The following is a 26,294-nucleotide window of genomic DNA, read 5'->3' as shown; positions in this document are numbered from 1 at the left end:
ATATAAGATATATAGTATTTATTGTGTATAATGTAATTAATCTTATTCCCCTTTTTTAATGTAAATAGTTAAAAAAAAATAATTTTTATTATTTGAACCTTCATTAACATTATACTTTGTAGGGATAACAAGGGGTTGTCGTCGTACCAGTCTCCATTGAAATGTATCACATTTGTATTTTTAATTTTTTAACACTTTTTTCTTTTGTTAAAATATTTTGTATTAGGTAAATTTAAAAATAGGATGAATGACAGTCATTTCTGATAAATGGCAATTGTTAAAAATATTTTTTTTTTATTTACAAAATAATTTTATTATTATTGTTAATTTAATTTTTTTTAAAAATGTTTTTTTTTAAGAGTAATTTTTTAAGAATGATAACTAAGACAGAAAATTGTTTTGTTTTGCAAGGACAGTATACAAGAAAAGATGGGAAAGAAGTTATTATCAATGCAACTAAAAATTGGCTTGTTCTTATTGAAGCTGAAAGTGGTACTAAATTTGTTTATACAATGCCAGCAAATGATAATAAAGTCGAAAATTATGTATGTTTTGTTTTCAAGAAATAATTTTTTTTTACCTTTAATTTTTTTTTAGATTGTTAAAATAAGATTCTGGTTTTTTTTATTTTTAATTGTTTCAACAAACATTTTTTTTATTCTTGGTTTATATTGTCTTTCTGAAAAAAATATGGATTATATTATTAATGGAACTTATGATGATGAAACATTTAATTATTATCAATTTAAAATACCAAAACCAGATGAATTATTTATGATATTTTATAATATTTCAATATTTCTTTCAAATCTTAATTTAATGTCCCTATTCTTTCTTGTTCTTGTATACCAAATTCAAAATATATCTATTAAACAAAAATATTTCAAGACGTTATGTGATTGGATTATTAAATGTAATATAATGTTTCTTTCAATTAACCCATATATCATAGCATTAATTGCTTACATTATTTGCCTTTCAATGATTGTTTATATGTTTTTTTTTGGTATTACAACATGGGTTTTACTTGGTCTTGCAATGTTATATATTACAATAACAGCTATTGGATTTAAAATTAAAATCAATTTAATGAAAAATCCATTGATTTGATAATATTAGTTAATAATAATTTTTTTTTAATTTATCTCAACAACTTTATTTTTTTTTGTTTTGATAATCTTTTTGTAATGTTTTATATTGATGATTAATAAAATAAAATTATATATTTTTTTTTTATATATTAAACATTTATTATATAGGAAAAAATGTTTATATTAATTTTCTTTGCATCACTAAATGATATAAAAAAAAAGTTTTGATAAGTATAGATCAGATAGACAAAAATAAAAAATTATCATATATAAGTATATATAATTTTTAAAACCATTCATTTTGATTTTGTTTCTGATAATGCGATCATACAACCCACCCTTTATTTTAAAAAGATCTAATATTAGTAAACATGAAAAGTTTCCTTACCTTCGTTTAGAATGTTTTGTTTTTTCAAAGTTTATACCAAATTATGTTTGGTATGATGGAGAGGTAAATTTATTTATATCATTTCAATTATTATCTTTATCAGATTCAATTAGAAAATGATGGTAATTTTTTGGCTGATTGTTGTGATTATGGTAATGGAAAATATATGTGTTATTTATTGATAAAAAGATTTGACAAAACATATAATGCCATTTATAAATGTATTATTAAAAATAAGTATGGAAAATGTTATGCTTATTTTGATATTAAAAAAAATGATATGTTTTATCCTGATATTATTCCTGGAAAACTTATTGACAATTATGTTTTAAATCCAACTATGGTATGGAAAGTTTCAATGCCTGATTGTAGATTTAGAAATTTTCAATGGTATTGGAATGATAAAAATATTTATGAATATGGAACATTATTTAAAAGTTTAATTTTAAAATATGGAAATACAAATGTTATTGAGACACAATTAATGATTCAGAATCCAAGAATAAATATATTTGAAAATTTGATTCATTGTCTCTTATCTGATATAAATGGAAAATGTACCACATCATATACTTTTTATTCTTTACCACCATTAAATAATAATTTATCAATTACTGATGATGTTAATATTATTGTTAAGAAAATGAAAAATAATAAAATATATGTTGGAATAATTATAAAATATAATACTACAAGTGAACCTATTGTTAAGTGGTACAACAGATATGGATATAAATATGAATGTGATGAAAATCATTGTATTACAAATATTCAAGAAGATGAAAATGGTAATTATGTAGCTAGTTTATATTTAAATGAATACACTACAAAGACAACGATTATTGTTTGTAAAATTAAAAATAACAAAGTTGACTGTTTAGTATCTATAGATACAGTTGCAATTGAAAAAAAAATTTTTGATCTTGAATTAATGAATATAACATTAAATGAATCAAAATAATATAAAGTTAGAATATTTCTATATTTTGTGAATGAATAGTAATTTACAATAAAGAATATAATATTTTTAAAACATCCCATTTTTTTTTTTTTATTATTTTGTCTAGCTATACAATATATATAATAAAATGTTTTACAACTTTTAATTCATTTATTTTATATTTAAAGTATATTTTAAATTTAAAACATGACTACCATTTGTAATGATAATAAAATTTCTATAAAAAAGAATAATAAATTATTTTTTTTCTATCATCCTGTCATTGAAACATCTAATGGCAAATTATATCAATTAATATGTTATGTTTATGCCATAAATAAACCAAAAATTATTTGGAAAACAATAGATGTATGAATAAATTTTATTAATAATTTATTTTTTTTACAGACTTTTATTATTAATGATTTAAGATACAAAATAATTTTAAATGACTTAGGTAATAATCATTATATTTGTACACTTGAAATAATCAAAGTACCAGATGAAAAAAATAAAGAAATACATTGTGTTATTAAGAATGATGATGGAACAATTTATTCAACTTTCAATCTTCATTTTTTAGGACACTATAAACCAATTAACATACTTCATGGTGATTTATGTATTCATAATAATTTTAAAAAAATATCATTTGAACATTATTTTACAACATCTGAATTAACAACAATTAGCTTTTTTGGATTTCAAATGAATAAACAACAAGATAAAATAACTTCTTTTAAACATTTATTTAAAAATATACATTCTAATTGTTGGTTAAGTTGTATAACACTTCAATTTATAGATTTACCAAAAGAAAATATGTTATTTTACAGTATCATTAAAAATATGGATGATAAAATTATTAGGGCAAAATGTTTTATTGTTATACCAAAAGATAATATACCAATACTTTTAAAAAGTTTTCAATTTTTATCACCAAGAAGTGATATTTTTGAAATAAATTTACATGTAAAATATCTATCTAAATCATATCCTTCTGTAAGATGGTTTGGAAAAAGAGGTCAATTAATTGTAGCTGGGGATATGATAACAATTTTAAATCATAAATGTGCTCAAATAAATGAGTATGAAACAATTTTAAAGATAAGATCATCTTTTGGTAGTGAAAATAATATTTATTACTGTTTGGTACAAAATTTGTCTGGATATTTTAATGTTTCATTTACATGCAATTACTAACTTTTTTTTTCACAATTTGATTATAATTTTTTATTCTTGAATAAATTATAATTTAAAAATAATTTTTATAACCAATAGATTGAATAAAATTTTTTTTTTAAATTATATCTTTTTAATTTTTGACTCCTCCCACTAATGTTGGAAAGTTTATAATAATATACTTATTCATTTTTAAAAAATTATATATGCATATTAATTAAGAATAATATATTTTAAAATTATATTAACAATTATTTTACAAAATTATATGACAACTAAATTTTTTCTAATAAATATATCAAGGACATTAGTAGGATGTATAAGATGGTATACTGTATTTATTTTCTTGATACTATTTTGTCTACTTTTTTTTCAAACATTTATATATATATTTTGTTTATTTTATGATAAGAAATAAATTCATCTATATTATAATTAAAAAAAAGTATTGATATTTATAAATATTAGAAATTCTTGATAATTACAAAACCTACATCTATGAATATGATAACAAATGTTAAACATAACAAAAAATGTTTAATTTTAACTTGAAAAATTTTTTCAAGCTTTATTATGTTATTTAAAATTAAATGTTAGCTAATGATTTTGTTTGAAAATAAATAACATTAATGAAAAAAAAATTATACAGTTTGATTTATGTTCATTAATAATTACATAATATGAAACACTCATTTTTTTTTAAAATGTTTTCCTAAAGTTTACTTTCATTTGACAGATATTGCGGCATACCTATAGACATAAATTGAAGAATACATGATCATAAAAACATAAGACTAATTATATAACTAAAATTATATCGTTTTAAGAATTATCTTACATTGCATTTTATACTTTTAAATTTATTTTTTTGAATATTCTATATTATTTTATATTTCTGAATATTATATTTTTAATTTTTTGACATGAATAATTTAGACAAATCATTTTTACATGAAATGATCGGAAAAATATTTGAAAATGGTTTTGACAACAAATATTATAAATATTATAACTCACGAAATGTAGTTTTATGTTGTCCTGATTTAATTAAAACTATTTTTGAACATTTAACAATACCTAATGATAAATTAAATTTTAAATTGACTTGTAAATTTTTTTATCAATCTGTTAAAGATAAGTTTTATTCTAAAGAAGAATCTGTATTAACAGACAAATTTCATACATCTTTTATCATGTATTATAATGGTTTGGCTTTAAAATTTTTAAGAGGCTACATAAAGATGTACTTTTTAGGTGTACCAAATTGGAGTGCAATAAATGTTGATGCTATAAATAATAAAATCAAAAATAATTTAGGAAATATTAATAAATTAGTTATTGAATTTGGTCCAACTTTCCATATGACTAGAAGTCTTGAAAAATTCAGTTTTTTTAAAAGGATTAAAATATTAGAATTTTGTGGAGATATTAATCAACATCATTTTACTATTTTTAAACTTTCAAAATACCTACAACCGCAAACGATTACTATTGACAATTTTGTAAATTCTTGGATTATTGATAAGATTTCACCAAATGAAGAATGGTTTTTTCCTAAAAGTATGAAAAATTTAACATTTAAGTGTGATAATAAAAATTGCCTAAAATTACTTCAGAAAGGTTTGGTAAATTTTTATCCCAATGAAATTGATACATTAAATCTTTTTGTATCATGTATTTTTTCTACAAATGTAACATCTTCAAATGATCTTTTTGAAGCAACTAAATATTTCAAAAATGTTAATATTATATATTCAGGAATATACGAAAATACTAGTTTTGTCAAACTTTTTAATTCTACTATTATTAATAGTAAATATTCAAAATATAACTTTTTTCTGAGGCTTTCAATATACATTGATATATGGTATCAAGAAATATCAATAATATGTAATAAATTATTATTTTTGTCATTAGAAACTAAAGAATATACTGCTGCTGGTAGAAAGCTATTAGAAGAAAATGAAGTTAACAGAATATATTACTGTTTATCTATGATGAAGTCTTTAGAAACATTAATCGTTGATTTTTCTATTATAAATTCAGGAATATCATTTGAAAAATTTTGTTTGGTGATTACGAAAAAATTGAAAAATCTTCAATTAGTTAAATGTCAACAACTAAATTTAGTAAACTTAAAAAATATAGCAAATAATTTGAAAAATATTGAAATATTATCTCTGCATGAGGTAGAATCTGAGGATATAACAATGATAGAAATATTTGAACTTTTTCCAAGAGTTAATTGTTTGGAGGTATTTTTTTCTAAATCATTTGAATCTTCAAAGGTAAGCGATGTCTTGGCAAATGAAAATCGCACCAGATTAAAGTGGCCCAAAACAATAATATTAAATATTTTTACACTTTTTAATGATCACAACGAATTAGAGGAATTAAGGAACATGATAAGAAATACTCCATTAAAAAGTGGCCAGACAAATTTGGCAATACAGAGTTACCGGAAACCTTCTGAAAATGATCTACTAAAACTTACAAGAATAACTTTTCAAAAATGTTCTGGATGTTCTGAGTATTTTAAAGTTTTTAAAATCAAACATTTCCCTCATCAGTATCGTATTTTTATGTATGAAGAAACATAATAAATTATTTTTATTTCAATTTAAAAATATTTATTTTAAAAACATCTTACAATCAAAATATAATTTTTTTAAAAATCTTTAAGTTTAAAATGAAATATGGATAATTTTAATAAAAATTAAAAATGAAAGTAAAAATTTATTAATAAAAATAATTGTTAGTAAAAAGAACAAAATAATTTTATTATTTGATAAAAGTATTACTATATTCTAACAAAAATCGTGACTAGAGAGAATCACATTTTGATGAAATTAACGTCATCTTAATACAATCCCATAAACTAATTTTTTTTATATTTAATTATTTTTATGGAGTTGAATAATAATTTTGGTTTAAATAAAAAAAATCGTATAAACTTGGTAAGATTTATCTTGAAAATTTCTAGTAAATAATTTTTTAGAAAGATTTATTGATTCAAATACTTTCATTGTACTTAATTACCATAGCTAATTTTGTTGTCTTTTTATACAAGAATAATACATGTCCCTCAATAGCAGCTTTTATATTTAGAATTCTTTACAAGTTTAATGTTATTCTTCAAAACTTTAATACACCAGATCGTCAAAACAACAGTGTTGTTTTATTTTCTACTCCAAAAATTCCTGGGAAAAAAAACTTGAAATCTCGTTTTATGGAAAATAATCTTTCACCAATTGCAGATACAAGTTGTACTCAATGGAATAATCACAATATTACTGGAGTGTCATTTTAAAAAACTTATTTTTTTTTGTATGTAAATTTTCTATATGTTATGTGTTGATTATCAGTTTAATTTTTAAAGAATAAAAATGACTATACCTAAACATTATTATTTAATTATAATGGGTAAAATATTTACCAAGACATGATTAATAGTTGATATAATTATATTAACTAGTTAGTAAAATGGTTTCATTAATATAAACATTTTTTTGTACTACATAGCTGTTTTGAAACTTGGTTTATATTCATTTTTCATAGTTATTTTGATAAATTTTGTTGAAACTTTCTTTTTCATAAAAAGTTAATTGAAAATTTTATTGAAAATATTTCATTTATATAATATATTATAACTAAAAATAGAATAACTTTTAATTTTAATAATTATTAAATATATTTTGGTAAACATTTAAATATGTTAAAAATTTTTGATAATAAAAAACAAATACTTTTTTGATTATAAAAAAATATTATTTGTGAACTTTACTTTTGACCTTATATTTTTTTCTCATATTTTTTTATGATAATTTTTTGAAGGTAAAAATAAAATTTTGTACTTTAAAATAACTATGAGATTTTTTTATTCTAAATATGATTATCTTTTATATAAGCTTCAATAAACCTTGACTTCATAATATACAATTGTAAGTTCAAAAAGAAAAAGAAATTCATGCTTTCAAAAACATTTACATTTACTAAATTATAAAAATGACTAAAATTTTACTCATCATTTCTTATTAAAAGAATAAATAATAATGAACAATTATTGATTAATAAAAAATTTTTACATAATCTTTTTTTTTTTGTAAATCCCTAAAACAATTTTCAAATATTTCTTTAAAAAAATAGTACTAAAATATTATACATTGTTAACAAATTTTTAGTTAAACATTTATCATTTGATTCATAAACATTAAATTGTTGTTTATTATACAGTATTATAAACTATTAATATAAAAATATAAATTTTTTTTTCACAATAAATTATTTTTACTAAAAAAATTTTCTTTTTTTTTATTGTTTCAGATTTTTATTGATGATAAAATCAACTGTTAAATGACATTCTCAGATTACTATTAAATATATGTGTATATAAACAATTTTGTTTAATTTTTTTTATTTTGACAATTAGTACATTGACATTTTTATATATTAGATTGATGGCTAATATTTATTTTTGTTATATTTTAATGGAATAAATTATTTTTTAAACTTTATTAGACATCCATTATAATGTTTTTAGATTTTGATACATTGATATTTGTATGATATCATTTATTTTTTGATTTATTCAATATTTTATGCTTTTGTATTATATTTAGTATTAATATTTCTTAATATATCTTATTTTTAGAATTAAAAATTATATCCATATAATGAAATTAGAAAATATTACTAAAGAAGATGCAATTTTAAATGTTCATGTAAGTTAATATATAATTTAATAATTATTTATATATATTTTTAAAGATGTTAAATGATTTATTAATTAATTCAAATATACCATCTATTGAAGGTAGTTCCTTACCAATAAATTGTATGATTAATTTCGATACAAAATTTGAAGATAAAAATGCTTTTATAATAGTACAATCAAAATTTATTGAAGAAGCTTCAAGATATGGTGAGTTAAATAATTTATTAGATGATGGTTTCAAGTATGCCAGAATGCTTTATACATGGCGTTGTTGTACTAGAGCAATACCAATGGCAAAATCAAATGATCAAATTAATAGAAATGAAATGAATAAAAAAATTATTGAAGTTCTTAAACCTGAAGTTGAGAAATTGTATAATTTTCTTGATTTTATTAATAAAGGTGTATCACAATTTTTGGAGGAAGTTAAAAGATTATCTATTGGTGGTAAAATTAATGATTTTATCTCAGAGGGTTATCTTATTATGTTAGGTAATATTCTTAATATGTTTATCATTCTTGATGAATTAAAAAATATGAAATCAAGTATAAAGAATGACTTTTCTACTTTTAAAAGAGCTATTCAATTTTTGGAGTCAGATTCAAATTCACTTCATCAAATGCAAGAACTTTCAATGTTTTTAGCTATTCAAAATAAGATAAAAGATGACTTAAGAAGTCAATTACAATTAATCAACGGTTATGAAGAATTATTATGTGATATAATCAATAATTGTGTTTACCTTTTTGAGAATCAAATGTATCTTACTCCAAATGAAAAACATATGCTTGTTAATGTCATAAGTTTTTCATTATATTTGATTGATTCTCCAAATATAATTTTGAATAAATTAGAGTGTAAAAAACGTATTCCAATAAATTCAATTGATAAAATATTTAAAAGTTTAACTGTTGTACCACTTTTTGGTGATATGCATATAGAACCTTTTTCTTTTATTAAAAAAAGTATTAATTATGATCCTTCTAAATGGCCTTTATCAAATAAAGAAGTTGGTAAAATTCAAGTAGATATAACTGAACGTGTTAAAATTATCCGCCAACAACATGACAAATATTTGGCATATTTTATGACAATTAAAATTGAAATGGATTTGATTGATAAAACATTTCAAAATACCAATAATAAAAATCAAGAAATTACTCAATTAATATTGTCTGGTATTCAATTACTTTCATCATGGTCAAGTGATGTTATTGAAACTGTTTCATGGAAATTACTACATCCAACAAATAATGAAAAAAATGAAGAATGTCCAGGTGATGCTGAGGAGTATGAAAGAGCAACCAAATATAATTATAATTTTGAAGAAAAAAATGCACTTATAGAAATTATTGGAATGATAAAAGGTTTACAAAAAATATTACTTAAAGATATCAAACAATTTATGGGCGCAATTAATTATTATTTATATACAGAGTTACAAAACTTTGTTCAGGTAACTTTAAAAGAACCTCTTATAAAAGCTACAAAAGGAAAAAAAGATATAATCAAAAGGATAATATTAGCAATAATTGAAACTTGTGCTGATTATAATTCAAATCAATCTAATCAAATAGGTGAACAACTAATAGAGAAATCTAAAGTAAAAGGTAAAAAAAAATTAATAAATTTGGAGAATACAAATTGTATTGATAATTTGTCATTTTCTAAAAAAAATGTACCTCCAAGTACAACACAACTTTATTTAACAAGAACGATGTTAGAAAGTCTAATTTCTGAACGTTGTGGTGGTGAAAAAAAATGTTTACGAAAAGATATTGATCATAAACATATTGATAAAATGGCAGACTTTTTAAAAAAATCTTTCTATTGGAGATATTTATTGAATATTGAAAAATATTTATTTGAATGTTGTGATCTTAGTCAATTATGGTTTAGAGAATTTTATCTAGAAATGACAATGGGAAAAAGAATTCAATTTCCTATTGAAATGAGTTTTCCATGGATTTTAATTGATCATATCTTATCAAATTTAGACCAATATTATTTAATACAATACATTTTATATCAATTTGATCTTTATAATGATGCAGCATATTTTTCACTTACAAAATTTAAAACTAAATTTTTGTATGATGAATTGGAAAGTGAAGTTAACTTATGTTTTGATCAATTTATTTTTAAATTATCAAATGGTGTTTTTACACATTATAAACAAGTTGCTTCCTCCTATCTTTTAGATAAAAAATTTAAAACAAAATGTAAAAATATGGGAATAGTAATTAGATCACCTGAAGCATCAAGATTTGGTATTATATTAGCACAAAAAAATGTACAAATTTTAGGAAGATATGTTAATATTAATAAACTTGTTTCTCAACGAATAAATATTGCAATATACCATTCATTAGATGTAGCTATTTTGAATTTTGAATCTGAACCACTTATAGGTATAGTAAAATTAGAACATTTAATTGATGTCAACAGAATTTGTCATGAATTACTTAAGAAACATCTTCCTACTTTGACTGACTTTAATGATATACTTATGGAAGTTAATGAATATGTTACAAATAACATTGGTAGAATTGGTCTTCATATATTTTATGAATTAAATTATGATATTTTTCCAAATTATTGTTACAATACAACAACAAGAAGATTTATCAAAGGAAGTATAAATTTTAAAAAAGTTCCAGAACGTATTAAATCAACCACCTGTGACTATCAATATGAATTTGGAAATAAAATATTTAATGCTGCAATCGAAAATATCTCAAAAATGTATTCTAATTTTATTGGAAACTTTCATTTACAAATAATTGTACGTCTTCTGGATTACCAAGAAATTGCCATTATTTTAAAAGAATTCATCTCAATAATTAATTTACTTTTATCTGGAAAATTAAAAGAACACATTAACGAAGTTATGCTTTATATACCAAAAACATGTAAATTACCTTTAAGTAATTATGGATCATCAGCTGTTATGGAGTATTACATTCACCATACAAAAGATATTCATAATTATAAAGAATTTTATAATGGTTTCAGTCAACAATTACGAATTTTTGGAAATATTTTTATATTTATTGACTTATTAGAAGAGGCTTTAAGTCAAGAAGAAGTATTGGATTTATATCATACAAATACTTTTACTTATGATATTTTAAGAAGTAATGTAACTAAAAATATTGAAAAAGATCTTCAAGAATTTGAAAAACAATATAAATCACTAAACTTTATTAATATTGTCAATCTTTATGGAACAGAAGAACAAATTCTAGCAGCAAGAGAATCAGAAATATTAACAAATGAAAAATTTTCTATGGGTTTTAATATTCTAGAATACTTTATTAAATATGTCAAAGATATTGTAATTTATGATACACTATTTACAGGAAACTATCCAACAAATGGTGTTATGAATGTTGATGAGTGTAATGAATTTTATAGATTATGGAGTGTAGTTCAATTTACTATTTGTTCAAATTTTCCTAAACAATCTAATAAAGTTAATGAAAAAAAGAATAATAAAAATGTTGATAAATTAGAATTAATGCCTTTTGAATTAATATTTGGTGATGGAATTCACTGGGGTGCATGTATTCTTATTTATGTTCTTGATCAAGAACATCGTTTTAATGTTTTAGATTTTTCTTATCATTTAGAAAAAATTTACAAAGGAGAATATAAGAATAAGGAATCTAAAAATATAAATTTGAAAAAAATTATTTCTCGAATACATAATGTAGAACAATTAAATAATCAAATATTTACCTTTCTTAGGAAGTTAATAGATTTTAAAAATTGTGATAGAGATATTAAAGAATATCCTACACCACAATATCATAATTATTGATAACAAGTTTTATTAAGTTAATATTAAACAGATAGTTTTTATCTGTTATTTTTTATATTTTTATTATCACAATGTTTTTTATTCACATTTTTTATTTAAAACAATAAATTAATAATAAAACTTTTTTTAAAACTACTATAAATGTTTATTGTTATGAAAAAAAAAAGACTTTCTTGTTTTATTGTAAGCAAGCATGCAGTTATATTGATTAAAACTTGTTGCTCTAAAAACAATATTTGAATTATTAATGCATTATAATATTAGTTTCATATTTAAAAAGCAAACTTTTATCTTCTTATAAAAAGTTTCGGCAAATTTATTAATCATTTATTTAAATTAATCTTTTTAAATAATATTAAAATTATTTTTCTACTTTCATAAAAGACAATGAAATTTTCTAACACAAGTGTATCACTTTTGGATATTATAGAAATAAATTTAATAAGAAAAAAAATTCTTCAAAATATTTCATTATTTAGTGATATAAGTAATTTTTCGAAGACGTGTAAATTGATAAATTATATCATTCAAAATGATTTCATAGATAGAAACATCGTGCTACATGATGATTATCAATTTATTGATGTTAAAATAAAAGAAGAATACAACATAAATCAAAGTTTCTTTAGTTTACCATTACATGATAACATTGAAATTATTAGTACAAAGAAGAACTATGAAGATCTTGAAAACAAGCAAAAATTTTTTGGAGAAATAATAAATTCAAAAATTTATATTAAGTTTCGATTTTATGATCAATTTAAAAAGTTAAAAGGCAATGATTATAAATTATTCATTAATAGACTTGTAGAAAAAATTGATTTAAATTGTGAATCACGAAAAAATGCAAATTTTTTATCTTTATGGAATGATATGGATCAAAATATAGATTTACAACTTTGTAGTTACCTAAAACATGCTAATATAAGACGCATAGAAGTTACAAATAGTTTTTTGGAAGGTGATCTTGAAAGTTATAAAAAAATTGGTAGCAATATTTTTAATGGATTTCCAAAACTATGTGAATTTTTAATAAATTTTTCAATTCCCATTTATAATCTAAACATACATAATGAAACTAATGATACAGTGGAATATATAATGAAAGACCTATCTGAAATAAGTAATGTAACGTTAATTTTAAACCATAGAAACACTGATAACGTATTACTTAACAAATATTTTCTAATGATTTTTACAATTGCTACCAAATATAATATCCACATAAAATATATTACTGGACAAAGTCAAACACCAGCTAAAAAAACAATTTCAATGTTTAGAACATTTAATTTTTTTATATTAAAAAATAATTTAACTACTTTTTCTTGCTGTTTAGAAAATCAAAATGAATTTCCTAAAATTATTATATTATCACAACATTTTTTAAATCTTCAAAACTTACAATTAACTTTTCATTATTTTGATATCAAAAATTATATTAAGAAACAAATTAAATATGATTATAAATGTTTATCTTATAAGCATTGTAAAAAGTTGAAAAATGTTGCATTAGTGTTTGATTATCTCCAATTACCTGGATTTCACCATATAAATCAAGAAAAAATTGTACAAAGAAATTTAAAATATCTAAGTTCATTAATGCCAGATACTGTAGAAATATTGAAGTTGGAAAACTTTACTAATTTAACTAGAAATATTATTGAAAAGTTAAACATTTTCATGCCAAATATTAAATTATTAGAAGCAATGTATGTATCATACCAAGATATTAATTCTTTAACTACTTTTAAACATCTACAATACTTAAGATGTATAAATAAAGGGCAATTTAAAGTTCCAGAGCAGGTAAAACTTTTTTCCATAAGACAATATGAAGATATGGAAAATGAAAATAGTAAGAATGAAAATAAAACATTTCTAAAAATGTATAGAAAACAATTTTCAAAGTGTATAAAAAATAAAAACGAGGTATATATCTTTTTCAATGATATACTACATTGGGATATGTATAAAAGTCTAATTCAAAAATATAACTGGAGTTAAATCTTAACCTTAGATATTTTTAATTTTGATAATAATTTTTAAAAATGTAATAAAATTTGTTTATCACCAAAAATACTATTATTTTTCTGTTTTTTGAACAATAATACATTGATATGTAAAAAAAAGAATAAAAAAGTTGTCATTAAAGTTCAAGTAAAAAATTAGAAAATTTTCTGACAAATTAAAAACCATTTGAAAAAAAAATTATAACTATAAGGAGAAAGTATTCTAGAATAAATTTTTAAAGCAAATCAGTTGTTATTTATTTTATTTTTAAGAAAGAAATTTTTAGCCGGGATACTCAAAAGTTATAAACAAAGAATATTTAGAAAAAATTTCCGCCTTTGGTTGTAACTCTTCTGAAAATGAAGCTAGAAACAAGCGGTTTTCTGAAATCGTCTTTATATTAATTTTCATATGGGGTCTACCTTCAAAATTTTTTTATATCACCAACCACTTTTGAGATATAAAAAATGATGACAAAAGATTAAGCGCGAAAAAATACCAAATACTATATCTTGAAAACTTTTGAAAATCAAGAAAACTTTTCAACGTGGACTACATCTAAAAAGTTAAAAGAAGCCCAGCGCAACAAATTTCATACTTCCACGAGCCATATAACTCAAGTTATGAGTACGTTCTTGAAAACGTTTTTGAAGTAACGTTTTTCATCATATCTCAAGTTTGAGACGTCCTATGAAGATGGGACTAGGTTCAATGAATTTCCCGTAAAAATCTGATCTAGAATATATACTTTAATTTAGAAATGCTCAATTTGATCATGAAAGGCGATTTTTTGCAAAAAATATTCCCCACTTTCGTCTCCAACTTTGAAGACTCATAACTTCTGAAGTTTTAATTTTTACATATCCTTGATTATATTCAAAATTCACCTCTCTTTAAGGGCTATCGAATGAATATCATATTATTTCAAAATTCTAAAAAAAGTTGTTTTTTTAATTTCTGATGACAAATCAAGTTGGAGCTTCTTGGACAATTTTTGAAACTCGCGAAATATTGAAGTTATTTTTACAAAAATTATTCATATTAAAATAACTTTTTAAGAGAAATCGTTTGCCACTAAGCTTATCTTCATATGACAATTTTTAGCCAAGATACTGAAAAGTCATGAACAATGAATATTTAGAAAAAATTTCCGCCTTTTGTTATAACTCTTCTGAAAATGAAGCTAGAAACAAGCGGATTTCTGGAATCATCTCCGTTTTAGTTTTCATATAGGGTCCACCTTCAAAATTTTTTTATATCACAAACCTTTTTTGAGTTATAAAAAACGATGACAAAAGATTAAGCGCGAAAAAATACCAAGCACTATATCTTGAAAACTATTGAAAATCAAGAAAACTTTTCAACGTGGACTACACTTTAAAAGTTAAAAGAAGCCCAGCGCAACAAGTTTCATACTTCTACGAGCTCTATAACTCAAGTTATGAGTACGTTCTTGAAAACATTTTTCAAGCAATATTTCTCATCATATCTCAAGTTTGAGACGTCCTATAAAGATGAGACCAACTTCAATGAATTTCCCGTAAAAATCTGATCTAGAATATATCTTTTAATTTAAAAATGCTCAACTGGATCATGAAAGGCGATTTTTTGCAAAAAATATTCCCCACTTTCGCCTCCAACTTTAAAGGCTCATAACTTCTGAAGTTTTAATTTTTACATATCCTTGATTATATTCAAAACTCATCTCTCCTCAAGGGCTATCGAATGAATATAATATTATGCCAAAATTCTAAAAAAAGTTAATTTTTTTAAATACTGATGACAAGTCATGTTGGAACTTTTTGGCCAATTTTTGAAACTTACGAAATTTTAAAGATATTTTTGCAGAAATTATTATTTCTAGAATAACTTTTTAAGAGAAATCATTTGCCACTATTCCTATCTTCATATGACAATTTTTAGCCAAGATACTGAAAAGTCATGAACAATGAATATTTAGAAAAAATTTCCGCCTTTGGTTGTAACTCTTCTAAAAATGAAGCTAGAAACAAGTGGATTTCTGAAATCATCTCCGTTTTAGTTTTCGTGTAAGGTCCACCTTCAAAATTTTTTTATATTACTTACCATTTTTGAGATATAAAAAGTGATGACAAAAGATTAAGCGCGAAAAAATGCCAAGTACTATATCTTGAAAACTTTTAAAAATCAAGAAAACTTTTCAACGTGGACTACATCTAAAAAGTTAAAAAAAGTCCAGCGCAACAAGTTTCATACTTCTATGAGCTGTAGAACTCAAGTTATGAGTACGTTCTTGAAAACGTTTCTAAAGCAACATTTTTCATTATATCTCGAGTTTGAGACGTCCTATGAAGATGAGACCAACTTCAATGAATTTCCCGTAAAATTCTGATCTAGAATATATACTTTAATTTAAAAATACTCAACTGGATCATGAAAGGCGATTTTTTGCAAAAAATATTCCCCACTTTCGCCTCCAACTTTGAAGGCTCATAACTTCTGAAGTTTTAATTTTTATATATCCTTGATTATATTCAAAATTCATCTCTCCTCAAGGGCTATCAAATAAATATCATATTTTGCCAAAATTCTAAAAAAAGTTGTTTTTTTTAAGTTCTGATGACAAGTCAAGCTGGAGCTTCTTGGACAATTTTTGAAACTAGCGAAATATTGAAGTTATTTTTACAAAAATTATTCATATTAAAATAATTTTTTAAGAGAAATCGTTTGCCACTAAGCTTATCTTTATATGACAATTTTTAGCTGAAATGCTGAAAAGTCATGAACAATGAATATTTTGAAAAAATTTCCGCCTTTTGTTGTATCTCTTTTTAAAATGAAGCTAGAAACAAGCGGTTTTCTGAAATCATCTTCGTTTTAGTTTTCATTTAGGGTCTACCTTCAAAATTTTTTTATATCAGCAACCACTTTTGAGTTATAAAAAATGATGACAAAAGATTAAGCGCGAAAAAATACCAAGTACTATATCTTGAAAACTATTGAAAATCAAAAAAACTTTTCAACGTGGACTACATTTAAAAAGTTGAAAGAAGCCTAGCGCAACAAATTTCATAGTTCTACGAGCTGTATAACTCAAGTTATGAGTACGTTCTTGAAACTTTGTCAAAACTTTTTTTCTTATCATATCTCAGGTTAGAGTGGACCTATGAAGTTGGGATTACTTTCAATGAATTTCTCGCAAAAAATTGATCTAGAATCATAAAATAAATTTTAGAAATCTTGTTTTATTCGTGAAAGGCGATTTCTTGCAAAAAATATTCCCCACTTTCGCCTCCAACTTTGAAGGCTCATAACTTCTGTAGTTTCAATTTCTATATATCTTTGATTATATTCAAAATTCATCTCTTCTCAAGGACTATCGAATGAACATAATATGGTTTTTAAATTCTAAAAAAAGTTGTTTTTTTATAACGCATTTTTTAAGTAACATAAAAAATTATTTTTAATTGTGTAAAATTTAACGTAGGTCTTTTTTATGTTTTTAAAAAAAGTCAGTATATAAAATTAAGCAACTTATCATGTAAATATTTTAATTGATATACACAGAGATACGCATCATTATCAGTCGTCATATATAATTATTTATAAACAAAGTTATATAATCATACCCATTGTTTTTGTTTAAAATATGTTATTGTTATGATTTTTTTTATCATAGTTGAAAAGTTGATTTTTAATGTGCCCCACTATTAACTATTTTTGACCTTTTCTTAAGAAATTAAAAAAAGGTAGAATGTTAATTAATCAGTTGTTCTTTTTAAGAATATATTTTTTAGAGTATAAATCAATTTTTTTTTTCTAAGAAGACAAAGTGAAATAAAACATAATTTAAGATAATTACAATAAATTTTTAAATTACTAATTAAATAAAAACTTTTTTAATATTATATTTTTCTATATAGTCAATGTATCATTTTTTAAATTAGAAAGTTGGATTTGTGGATTTGTCATATTAGAAGAATTTGATTTACATGTTCCATTAATACATATACCTTCATAACAAGCTTCTTTAATGCCTTCAAAATTTTTACAATTTCCATTTATTTTTATTTTTGCTGTACATTTACCAACACCATTATTTACAAAACAAAATAAAAATTCACTTCCACAGGATAAATTTGATAAAGAACATATAGGTCTAGGAGCATATTCATACATATTATCAATATACTCATTTTTTAAACCATCAATATTTTTCCATTCTTCAAATGGTTTCATTAATTTTGTTCCAAAATGAAGTTCTGAAAAACAATCATACATATCTTTAGGATAAACATTTTCTCTTTCTTCCCTATTTTGATTATTTTTTCTCCACATCTCCCATATGAAATCAACAAAAGAATGATGAAAATAAAATATTGGATCATTAGCAGCTGTAGCTGTTAGAAACATATCACCACCAATAAAATTATGTATATTAGCATGTATAAATTCTAATCCATTAAAATCAACCTTTACGGAACAATTATTTCTTGCAGCTGGAAATATTAATATTTCATCTATTGATGTTTTATTCATTAAATAATCAATTTCTAAATCTTTAAATACACCACCAATATTTCCAATATTTCTTGAAATATTTGGATCACCATTAATTGTTGTAAAATTTTTAAAAGGTCCTGTTATAACATCTCCTTCATCATTTGTTGTACCAAAAAATAAATCACTAAATAAAATAGAATCTTGTGGATTGGGAAGATAACTTTCTAGTGTTGAATCCCAATAAGGTATAGATAAAGAAGGATCAATTTGTTTTAATGCAATTTCAAATCTTTTTAGAAATTCTCTATGCCATGGTAAAAAAGCTGGTCCAGCATGTGAGCTACCACTTAATGATATTTCTGAATGAATATTGGCAAAATTAGTAAAATCACCATTTTCTTTTAATTTTTTTAAAGCATCATGGTAGCGTTTTCTTTCTTCTGCTGTTAACATTCTTAATTCCTTTCTTATAGATTTAGATAATTTTTCACCATTAGGTAATATACAATAATTTTCTTCCTCAATTATATTTCCATCAAAAAAATGACATAAACAAATAATATCCATACATTGATTAACTGTTTTTTTAGATGGAGCAACTATAGCAGCAAAAATTGGATCAGGTCCATTAGATATAGATGATAATAATTGGTTTTCTGATGAAAGTTTAGCAATTGCTCTTGATTTTTCATCCCATTTTTTAATCTTCCAACAAGTAACCATCAATGATAAACTAGGAGCTTTAAAACAATCTATACATTTTGATTTTAAAACAATAAAATCAAAAAATAACAAAATAATGAATATCAAATTATTTTTCAAAATCATATTATTTATTATATAAAAAATTTGCTGCAAAATTATTACAAACACTTTTTTTATATAGTTTAATTAATATTTATTATATTAATATACATATTTTTTTTAAACAATGTGTATTTGTTAAACACATCTCGGTAAACTGTCTATTTATAAATAGCATGATTCTATAGTTATTTTCTAAAATGTTATTTATCATAAAAATTTATTACTTTAAGGAATCAATTAAAAATATTTTGTCAAATTTTTATTTGATAAAGTTTTCTTTTTCAAAACAAATTATTTTTATGTTTTTTAATTATTAAATTAAATTAATTTAAACATTAATTTTAGTTTAGAAAATTAATTAATTAATTGTACTTCTAATTTTCAAATTTCTATGGTACTTTGATAAACTTATTTTCAAAAATATTGAATAATATTTTACTCAAATGACTACAGAAGATTTTTTTGAACAGGATTCTACAAAATATTGTTTGTAAAATAAAAAGAAAGAAGTTTAAATTAAGCTTACCATGAAATATATTATTCTTTATCATAAATTTTGTGTTTTTTAAAAGTTATACAAGAGTAAAACAAGTTTCATTTATATTTTAAAAAAAAGTAATAGAAAAATTTAATACAAAATCATTTGCCTTGGAAATGACAAAAATTTGTTTTTTTTTCGTAATAATAATATCAAAATACACATTAAAAATCTAAATGTCAACTGTAGGTGACGATGTCTTAAATTTTTAGAAAACTAATAGATTGTCATCTACAGTTATAAAGTCAATTAAGTCTTCTGATGTATTAGATTTTTTTCAAGGACAAGTGACGATAGATTTTATAAATTTAAATATCCAAAAATAGAATTTTTTTTAAAAATATTTTTATGTATTACTCAAAAGAAAATAAACTGATTTTAATTCAAGATGATTGCAAAGAATATTTGAAGAAAATATGGATAAATGGTTTTTGGTTGTATATTGATCTTACTAATTCTAATGAAGAAATAATTATTTTAAGAAGTACCTTACAGTAACATTCATATTTTTGTAAAACTTTAGAAATGTTTAGTTGTAAAAACTTTTATACAATTTATAAATATAATTTTTTTAAGAATTTACTAGTAAGATATTTAATATTTAAGATGTCAATAGTTTTAATAAACATACAAAATAAAGTTTATAAAAATGTTTTGCTTAAAAAAATAACATCAATAGTAAAAAATAATATAAACTAAACATTTATAAACTCATCTGTAGGTTAAACTTCAAGAGAATTTACTACTAAAGAAAAAAATAGAATTACTAGATCAACCTATATTATTATAGTACTTATTTTTTTAATAAAAATATGAATAATTTCTTTTATTCATGCAATAAAAGAAACTTTTCGTTGAATTCTTAAAGTTTGTACATCACTTGGTACAATATTATTTTTTCTTTTATTAGTAGAATGTTCATAAGTACTTTTATGATTTGATCCATTAAATGTATCACTTGATAAAAATGAATCTTTTCTTGTAATAACATTTCTAAACAATGCAACAAATCTTTTTCTATTTTTTTTTGGTAAAAAAATAAATAACATAGAATTAATTGTTGGTGTAGTACATAATAATTTAACTAATACATCCCCAAGAAATGGAATATTTTTACTATAACCAATAGCTACAGTAATTAAAAATATAACAATTGATGGAAAAGCTATAATAAATGGTGTACATGCTTGGAGGGTAATAATTCTTAAAAAATCTAAATATAATCTTTTGGTTGTTTCAGATATTTTTGAAGCAACAGATTTCATATATCTTGTATATTTGTAAAGTGAAAAAATAATTAAAAAAAAATAAATTGTAGAAAAGAAGATAACATCAATTATAATAAATTTCCAATTTTCTAAAGTCTATATAAGAATAAATATTAATTTTAGAATTTTATTACTTACAGCTAATGATCCCATTATAACATTATCATTTTGAAATAAATTACTTTTTATATGAAACTTTTTCATAAATTCATTAAGAGTTTTATTTTGTATTTCTTCTTTTGATGCTTCTGATGAAGCATGAACCAAAAATGATGCAAATAAGAAACATAATATTACCATTATAATTGTTTTAACTATGTTAACTTTAAAATTTTTACATAATATTAGACATCTAATAACTAATACTCCAACAGGAAATACTATTGTACCATAAATCATAAGTATTGCTATTAATAATATTATATTATGAATAGTAAAATTTTTTGGAATCCATTTAAGAAATACTAACATAAATATTATATGATCATCATAAAATATTACAACCATTCCAATTAATGAAGTTATTATTGATGTTAAAATACCAATAATAAATTGTATTTTTAGTATATTACTCATCTGAGATATATGCTTCTCAAATGATAATAAACATGTTATATATATTGCTATACTATTAAAAAATAATCCGAAAAAAAGATTAAGACTATTAGTACAATATTCATAAAAATCCATTTTTTTAAAATAATAAATCTATTTTTAGAGATATTAGAATTAAATAACAAAACTTCCTGCGAAAAAAGTATTTTTAACAAAATAGTTTACAGACAAATTATCTTATTATTTATATTTTCTGATATTAAAAAAAATTTCATCTTATAATTTGTATATAAAAACTTCCTGAAATTTATGTTAATAATATTAAAAAATATTGCTATTATGTCATTGTAGTATAATTGTTATCTTTATAATTATAAAAATATAATTAAAATTAAGTTATTCTATATTTTTTGTATAAAAGTTATTAAAAATTTTATCATGAATTGACGTCATGATAGTAATATTAATGATATCCATATAGTCTATTGAAAATTTGAAAATTAATAACAATCTAACAAAAGTTTTATTCAAAAGAATTTTATTTTATTATGAAAAACAAAAATAATAAGAAAGCAAATAAACTTTTAAAATGATGAATAATATGATAATGATAATACTATAACAATATAATTAATCAAACATAACATTTAATTGTACACTTATTTTGTTTATAATTTTTTAATAAAAATAAAATAAATCTATAAATATTTTTTAAATTATTAAAAAGTATAAACTTTTAATTTTCAAAGTTATTAGTATTATACATTAATTGTTTTTAAATGATATTTAAATTATAAAAATTATATGGTAAATATAAAAATAAATCTTCAAAAAGAATTAATTTATTTTGAGTAATTGTAATGTTATGATAATATTTTTTAAATTATTATAATAATTGTACCAAAAAATATTTTTAAAAAGTTTTTAGTATAAATTTTTTCTATTTATAAAAAATTTTAACTAATTTGAATAATATGTTAAAATAATCAAAATTTATGTTAATATATATCAGATTTATTCAATATACGCCACTGAAAGTGCTCGTACTCTTCCTGTAGCTTCTTTATTATATTTCAAAATTTGACTTTTTTTTTTGATAAAATATTTTGAAAGATTATCAACTGAACCAAATACATTATCTTTATCATTATCTTTTTTTGAAATACAAAGACAAATATTTCTTAAATCAGTAAAAATTAAAAAAAACATCATTCTGTTTCTTCTTGGTAAAAATATAAATAAAATAGCATTGATTGTTGGTACGATACAAAAAAGTTTTACTATTATATCTCCAAGAAAAAAAATATTATGAATATTACCAAATAATATAAATATTGAGTATGTTATGACTGCAGGAAATATCAAAAAATATGGTATACTAGATTGAAGGAGTACAATTTTTATGAAATCAGTATGTAATTTTTTTGTTCCTTTTGACATACTAGATGATAGAGATTTCATATGTTTTATATAATTAAATATAGCAATAAATGTAATAATAAATATTATTATTAAATATATCAAAGATTCTAAAATACTAATTTTCCAATTTTCAAATGTCTTTAAAAAAAATTAATTATTATTTTTTTAATTTAATACTTACAATTTTTGATCCTAATACAATAACATCATTAAAAAATAAATCACTTGTTAATGAAGAATCATTAAGAAATTTTTTAAATGTATCATTTGGTAATTCTTCACTAAAAATTGTATATGAATTATGTCCAATTAATAATGAAAGCATGAAACAACATAAAATTATTAAAAATAATTTAAATCTTGTAACTTTTATATTTTTACACAATATTATACACCTAATAACTAATACTCCAACAGGAAAAGTTATTGTAAGATATAATATTATACATGTTGTAAGTAGAATGATTTTATGTAACATAAAACTTGAAGGTATCCATGTAAGAAATAAAAAACCAATATTTAGATAACCATTATAAATAAATAAAGTAACTCCAAAGATTGATGAGATAATTGATGCTAATATACCAACAATAAATTGAATTATAATTAAACTATTAATTTGTGAAATATATTTTTCTGAACTTAATTTATATGTTATATATATTGCAGCACTATTAAAAAATATTCCAAAAATTAGATTTCCTATATAAGAGCCACAAATATAAATATCCATTTTGTAATAAAATATAATGAATTTCAAGTTTGTTTTTCATTAATATATTTATATTTAAACAACTTTTGCGGAAATAATTTTACATTTATAAATAGAATTTTCAGATACATTTTCTTTATATTTTTAAAAATCCAAGTAAATAATGACATATAAGTAATTGAAAAATTTTTTTTTATTTTTTGTTTAAGTTAAAAGTTATTTAATTTTCAAAAATAAATTTAAAAGGTTGAAATAAATAATTAGTAGTAAAAATGAACTTAATAAAATGAATTTATAAGTGCTAAAACTTAAAATAGTTTTTTTTTTATTGCTTTCATAATTTCATGATTTATTTTTAAATTATTTATAATTAAATTTTGACTATTTTTACTTGTAATATATTTAGTAATTTTTTTTAAAATCTAGTTGTAGTTTTTTATGGTATAGTTAAATAAAAATTTGTATACATGATTTTAAAAATACTTTATTGTTTATTTGTAATGAGTTTATTTTGTAATTTTTGACAAAAACTAATTGTTTAAAAAAAAACAAGAAAAGAAAAATTTTTAAGAAAACTTTTCCAAGAAATAAATGTTTAAAAAATTACGATAAAATTCTATAACTTATATTTAAAAAAATAGTCTTGCTAAATTTAAATAATACCACAATTGCTTTTCTACTTGTAATTAATACATCACTTTTCTTCAATGGTATATATTCATGAATCACTCTGTAAATTTTAATTAAATTTTCTTGCAAAAAAATTTGCATTATTAATATAATTTATACTTGTATTTGTTCTATATTAAGTAATTTTTAAAATTGGTTAATTAAAAATTAAAAAAATTACAAGATTTTATATTACTAATATTAGATTTTTTCAAGTGGAATATTTTAATATTGTTGTGCCAGACGAGGAGTGGTATTAGAAAGTAGAACCAAAGAAGCATATATAACAGAGGTAAAGAAGCAAAAAAAAACGCAGAATTAAAGAGATCAGCAAAATAAAAATTATTAAAATTTAAAATTAGTTTTGTTATTTTAAGTGACAACAAGGTACATATCGAAAATTTCTACAATCATACATCTGGTGAACTATGACGATTCACAAAGATATCAACATTTTTAAAATTTTTTATTTATTTATATATAAAGGAAATTTGATTATATTTTAAGTTTATTTTCATCTATCAGATTGATTGTATTTTTCTACATTTAAACTTTAATTAATAAAAATTTATTTTATGTATTTAAAATTAATTTGGAAATTAATATTGAAAACATTTTAGTTTGATTAATTTTTATTTTTATGAAATATTGAATAATAGATAAATAATAATAATTATATTACTTTTTTTTACTTCAAATGACATTTCTACTGCATCAGAAAGACTTGGATTTCGGCTAATGAGTTTTACTTTTACTAAAAAGTAATAAAAGATAATTTAAGATAAAAATAAATAAAAAGTATTTTATTTTTGATATTATCTGGTCTATTGTTTTGAGTTAAAGTTCTTCTATTATCATAATCTCTTCCTTTAAAAATTTCAAATTAAAATATATATAAAAATAATTGTTTAAAATTACAATAATCGTTGTCAGCTTTTTTTTGCGTCAAAATATCTTCCTACTCTTTTTAAACCAATGTTCTAAATATAATTTAAGTATAAATTACTAAATTATTATTTTCAATATCAGATTCAGCATAAACTAACCAAAAGTGCTATCATAATAATATTGAGTGAAAAGACACAGATATTTTAAAGAAGTGGAATACTTAAATAAGAATTAATTTCTCAAAATGCTGTAAAAAGTTTTAATTAGCTTTGTCTAAATCAAATATTTAATATTAAATTAATATTTTTTTTATAAAAAAAAATAAATGAAAAAGTGCTTTTGATTATTACTTTTTAAAAAATATTAAAATATTTGTTTTTATAAGTTAAATATTTAAAACAAAATGTAAACTACTTTTTAACAACTAATTTTAAAAGCTGGCAAATTATAAATTTTAATTACAACTTTTAATTTGATTTGGTTCTTTGATTAATAAATAGTAAAATCGTATAAAATTATATTTGTTAATAAAAAATTAATTAATTCATATTAATTCATACAAGAAAATATTTTTTTAATTTTTTTTTAAAAAATACTATTAAACTAATTTTTAATATAAAATTAAGCAATAATATCAATATTATAAATAATGGCAATTTGATATTGTGATGTTGAGTATGGAAGATATTTAGAATCATTAAAAAATTCTTAATCAATTTGTTATATTATAAAGTATATTAAAAACTGAAGCAAAAAAAGTTGTTGATGTAAAACTAATTAGTTAAAACTTTCTTATATTAG

General features: G+C 21.0%; 10 protein-coding genes across 10 annotated transcripts; 7 read left to right on the top strand and 3 right to left on the bottom strand.

Annotated features, from left to right (window-relative positions):
- Positions 1-374: 374 nt before the first annotated feature.
- SRAE_1000293600 (Hypothetical protein) lies at positions 375-1,110 on the top strand (the record flags this gene model as incomplete). The annotated part of the gene is made up of 2 exons (XM_024650070.1): positions 375-545; positions 598-1,110. 2 exons carry the CDS (start codon positions 375-377, stop codon positions 1,108-1,110), a joined length of 684 nt encoding a protein of 227 aa, XP_024503884.1.
- Positions 1,111-1,410: 300 nt separating this feature from the next.
- Positions 1,411-2,440, top strand: SRAE_1000293500 (Immunoglobulin-like fold domain-containing protein; the record flags this gene model as incomplete). Its single annotated transcript, XM_024650069.1, has 2 exons — positions 1,411-1,542; positions 1,583-2,440. The coding sequence occupies 2 exons, from the start codon at positions 1,411-1,413 to the stop codon at positions 2,438-2,440; spliced, it is 990 nt and encodes a 329-aa protein (XP_024503883.1).
- Positions 2,441-2,626: 186 nt separating this feature from the next.
- On the top strand, positions 2,627-3,622 carry SRAE_1000293400 (Immunoglobulin-like fold domain-containing protein; the record flags this gene model as incomplete). Its single annotated transcript, XM_024650068.1, has 2 exons — positions 2,627-2,788; positions 2,828-3,622. 2 exons carry the CDS (start codon positions 2,627-2,629, stop codon positions 3,620-3,622), a joined length of 957 nt encoding a protein of 318 aa, XP_024503882.1.
- Positions 3,623-4,524: 902 nt separating this feature from the next.
- SRAE_1000293300 (Hypothetical protein) lies at positions 4,525-6,201 on the top strand (the record flags this gene model as incomplete). The annotated part of the gene is made up of 2 exons (XM_024650067.1): positions 4,525-4,807; positions 4,856-6,201. The coding sequence occupies 2 exons, from the start codon at positions 4,525-4,527 to the stop codon at positions 6,199-6,201; spliced, it is 1,629 nt and encodes a 542-aa protein (XP_024503881.1).
- Positions 6,202-6,507: 306 nt separating this feature from the next.
- On the top strand, positions 6,508-6,911 carry SRAE_1000293200 (Hypothetical protein; the record flags this gene model as incomplete). The annotated part of the gene is made up of 2 exons (XM_024650066.1): positions 6,508-6,558; positions 6,600-6,911. The coding sequence occupies 2 exons, from the start codon at positions 6,508-6,510 to the stop codon at positions 6,909-6,911; spliced, it is 363 nt and encodes a 120-aa protein (XP_024503880.1).
- A 1,363-nt stretch (positions 6,912-8,274) lies between these two features.
- SRAE_1000293100 (Cytoplasmic FMR1-interacting protein) lies at positions 8,275-12,139 on the top strand (the record flags this gene model as incomplete). Its single annotated transcript, XM_024650065.1, has 2 exons — positions 8,275-8,322; positions 8,369-12,139. 2 exons carry the CDS (start codon positions 8,275-8,277, stop codon positions 12,137-12,139), a joined length of 3,819 nt encoding a protein of 1,272 aa, XP_024503879.1.
- Positions 12,140-13,741: 1,602 nt separating this feature from the next.
- SRAE_1000293000 (Hypothetical protein) lies at positions 13,742-16,923 on the top strand (the record flags this gene model as incomplete). The annotated part of the gene is made up of 3 exons (XM_024650064.1): positions 13,742-13,851; positions 13,912-13,997; positions 16,895-16,923. The coding sequence occupies 3 exons, from the start codon at positions 13,742-13,744 to the stop codon at positions 16,921-16,923; spliced, it is 225 nt and encodes a 74-aa protein (XP_024503878.1).
- A 1,123-nt stretch (positions 16,924-18,046) lies between these two features.
- On the bottom strand, positions 18,047-19,357 carry SRAE_1000292900 (Tyrosinase copper-binding domain and Uncharacterised domain, di-copper centre-containing protein; the record flags this gene model as incomplete). Its single annotated transcript, XM_024650062.1, has 1 exon — positions 18,047-19,357. The coding sequence occupies one exon, from the start codon at positions 19,355-19,357 to the stop codon at positions 18,047-18,049; it is 1,311 nt and encodes a 436-aa protein (XP_024503877.1).
- A 1,452-nt stretch (positions 19,358-20,809) lies between these two features.
- On the bottom strand, positions 20,810-21,547 carry SRAE_1000292800 (7TM GPCR, serpentine receptor class d (Srd) family-containing protein; the record flags this gene model as incomplete). Its single annotated transcript, XM_024650061.1, has 2 exons — positions 20,810-21,343; positions 21,386-21,547. The coding sequence occupies 2 exons, from the start codon at positions 21,545-21,547 to the stop codon at positions 20,810-20,812; spliced, it is 696 nt and encodes a 231-aa protein (XP_024503876.1).
- Positions 21,548-22,816: 1,269 nt separating this feature from the next.
- SRAE_1000292700 (7TM GPCR, serpentine receptor class d (Srd) family-containing protein) lies at positions 22,817-23,549 on the bottom strand (the record flags this gene model as incomplete). Its single annotated transcript, XM_024650060.1, has 2 exons — positions 22,817-23,362; positions 23,406-23,549. The coding sequence occupies 2 exons, from the start codon at positions 23,547-23,549 to the stop codon at positions 22,817-22,819; spliced, it is 690 nt and encodes a 229-aa protein (XP_024503875.1).
- Positions 23,550-26,294: the final 2,745 nt, after the last annotated feature.

Source organism: Strongyloides ratti, assembly GCF_001040885.1.
Source record: "Strongyloides ratti genome assembly S_ratti_ED321, chromosome : 1".
Classification (NCBI taxonomy): domain Eukaryota; kingdom Metazoa; phylum Nematoda; class Chromadorea; order Rhabditida; family Strongyloididae; genus Strongyloides; species Strongyloides ratti.
Note: the sequence above shows the minus strand (reverse complement) of the source record. Positions and strands in the feature narration are given on the sequence as shown.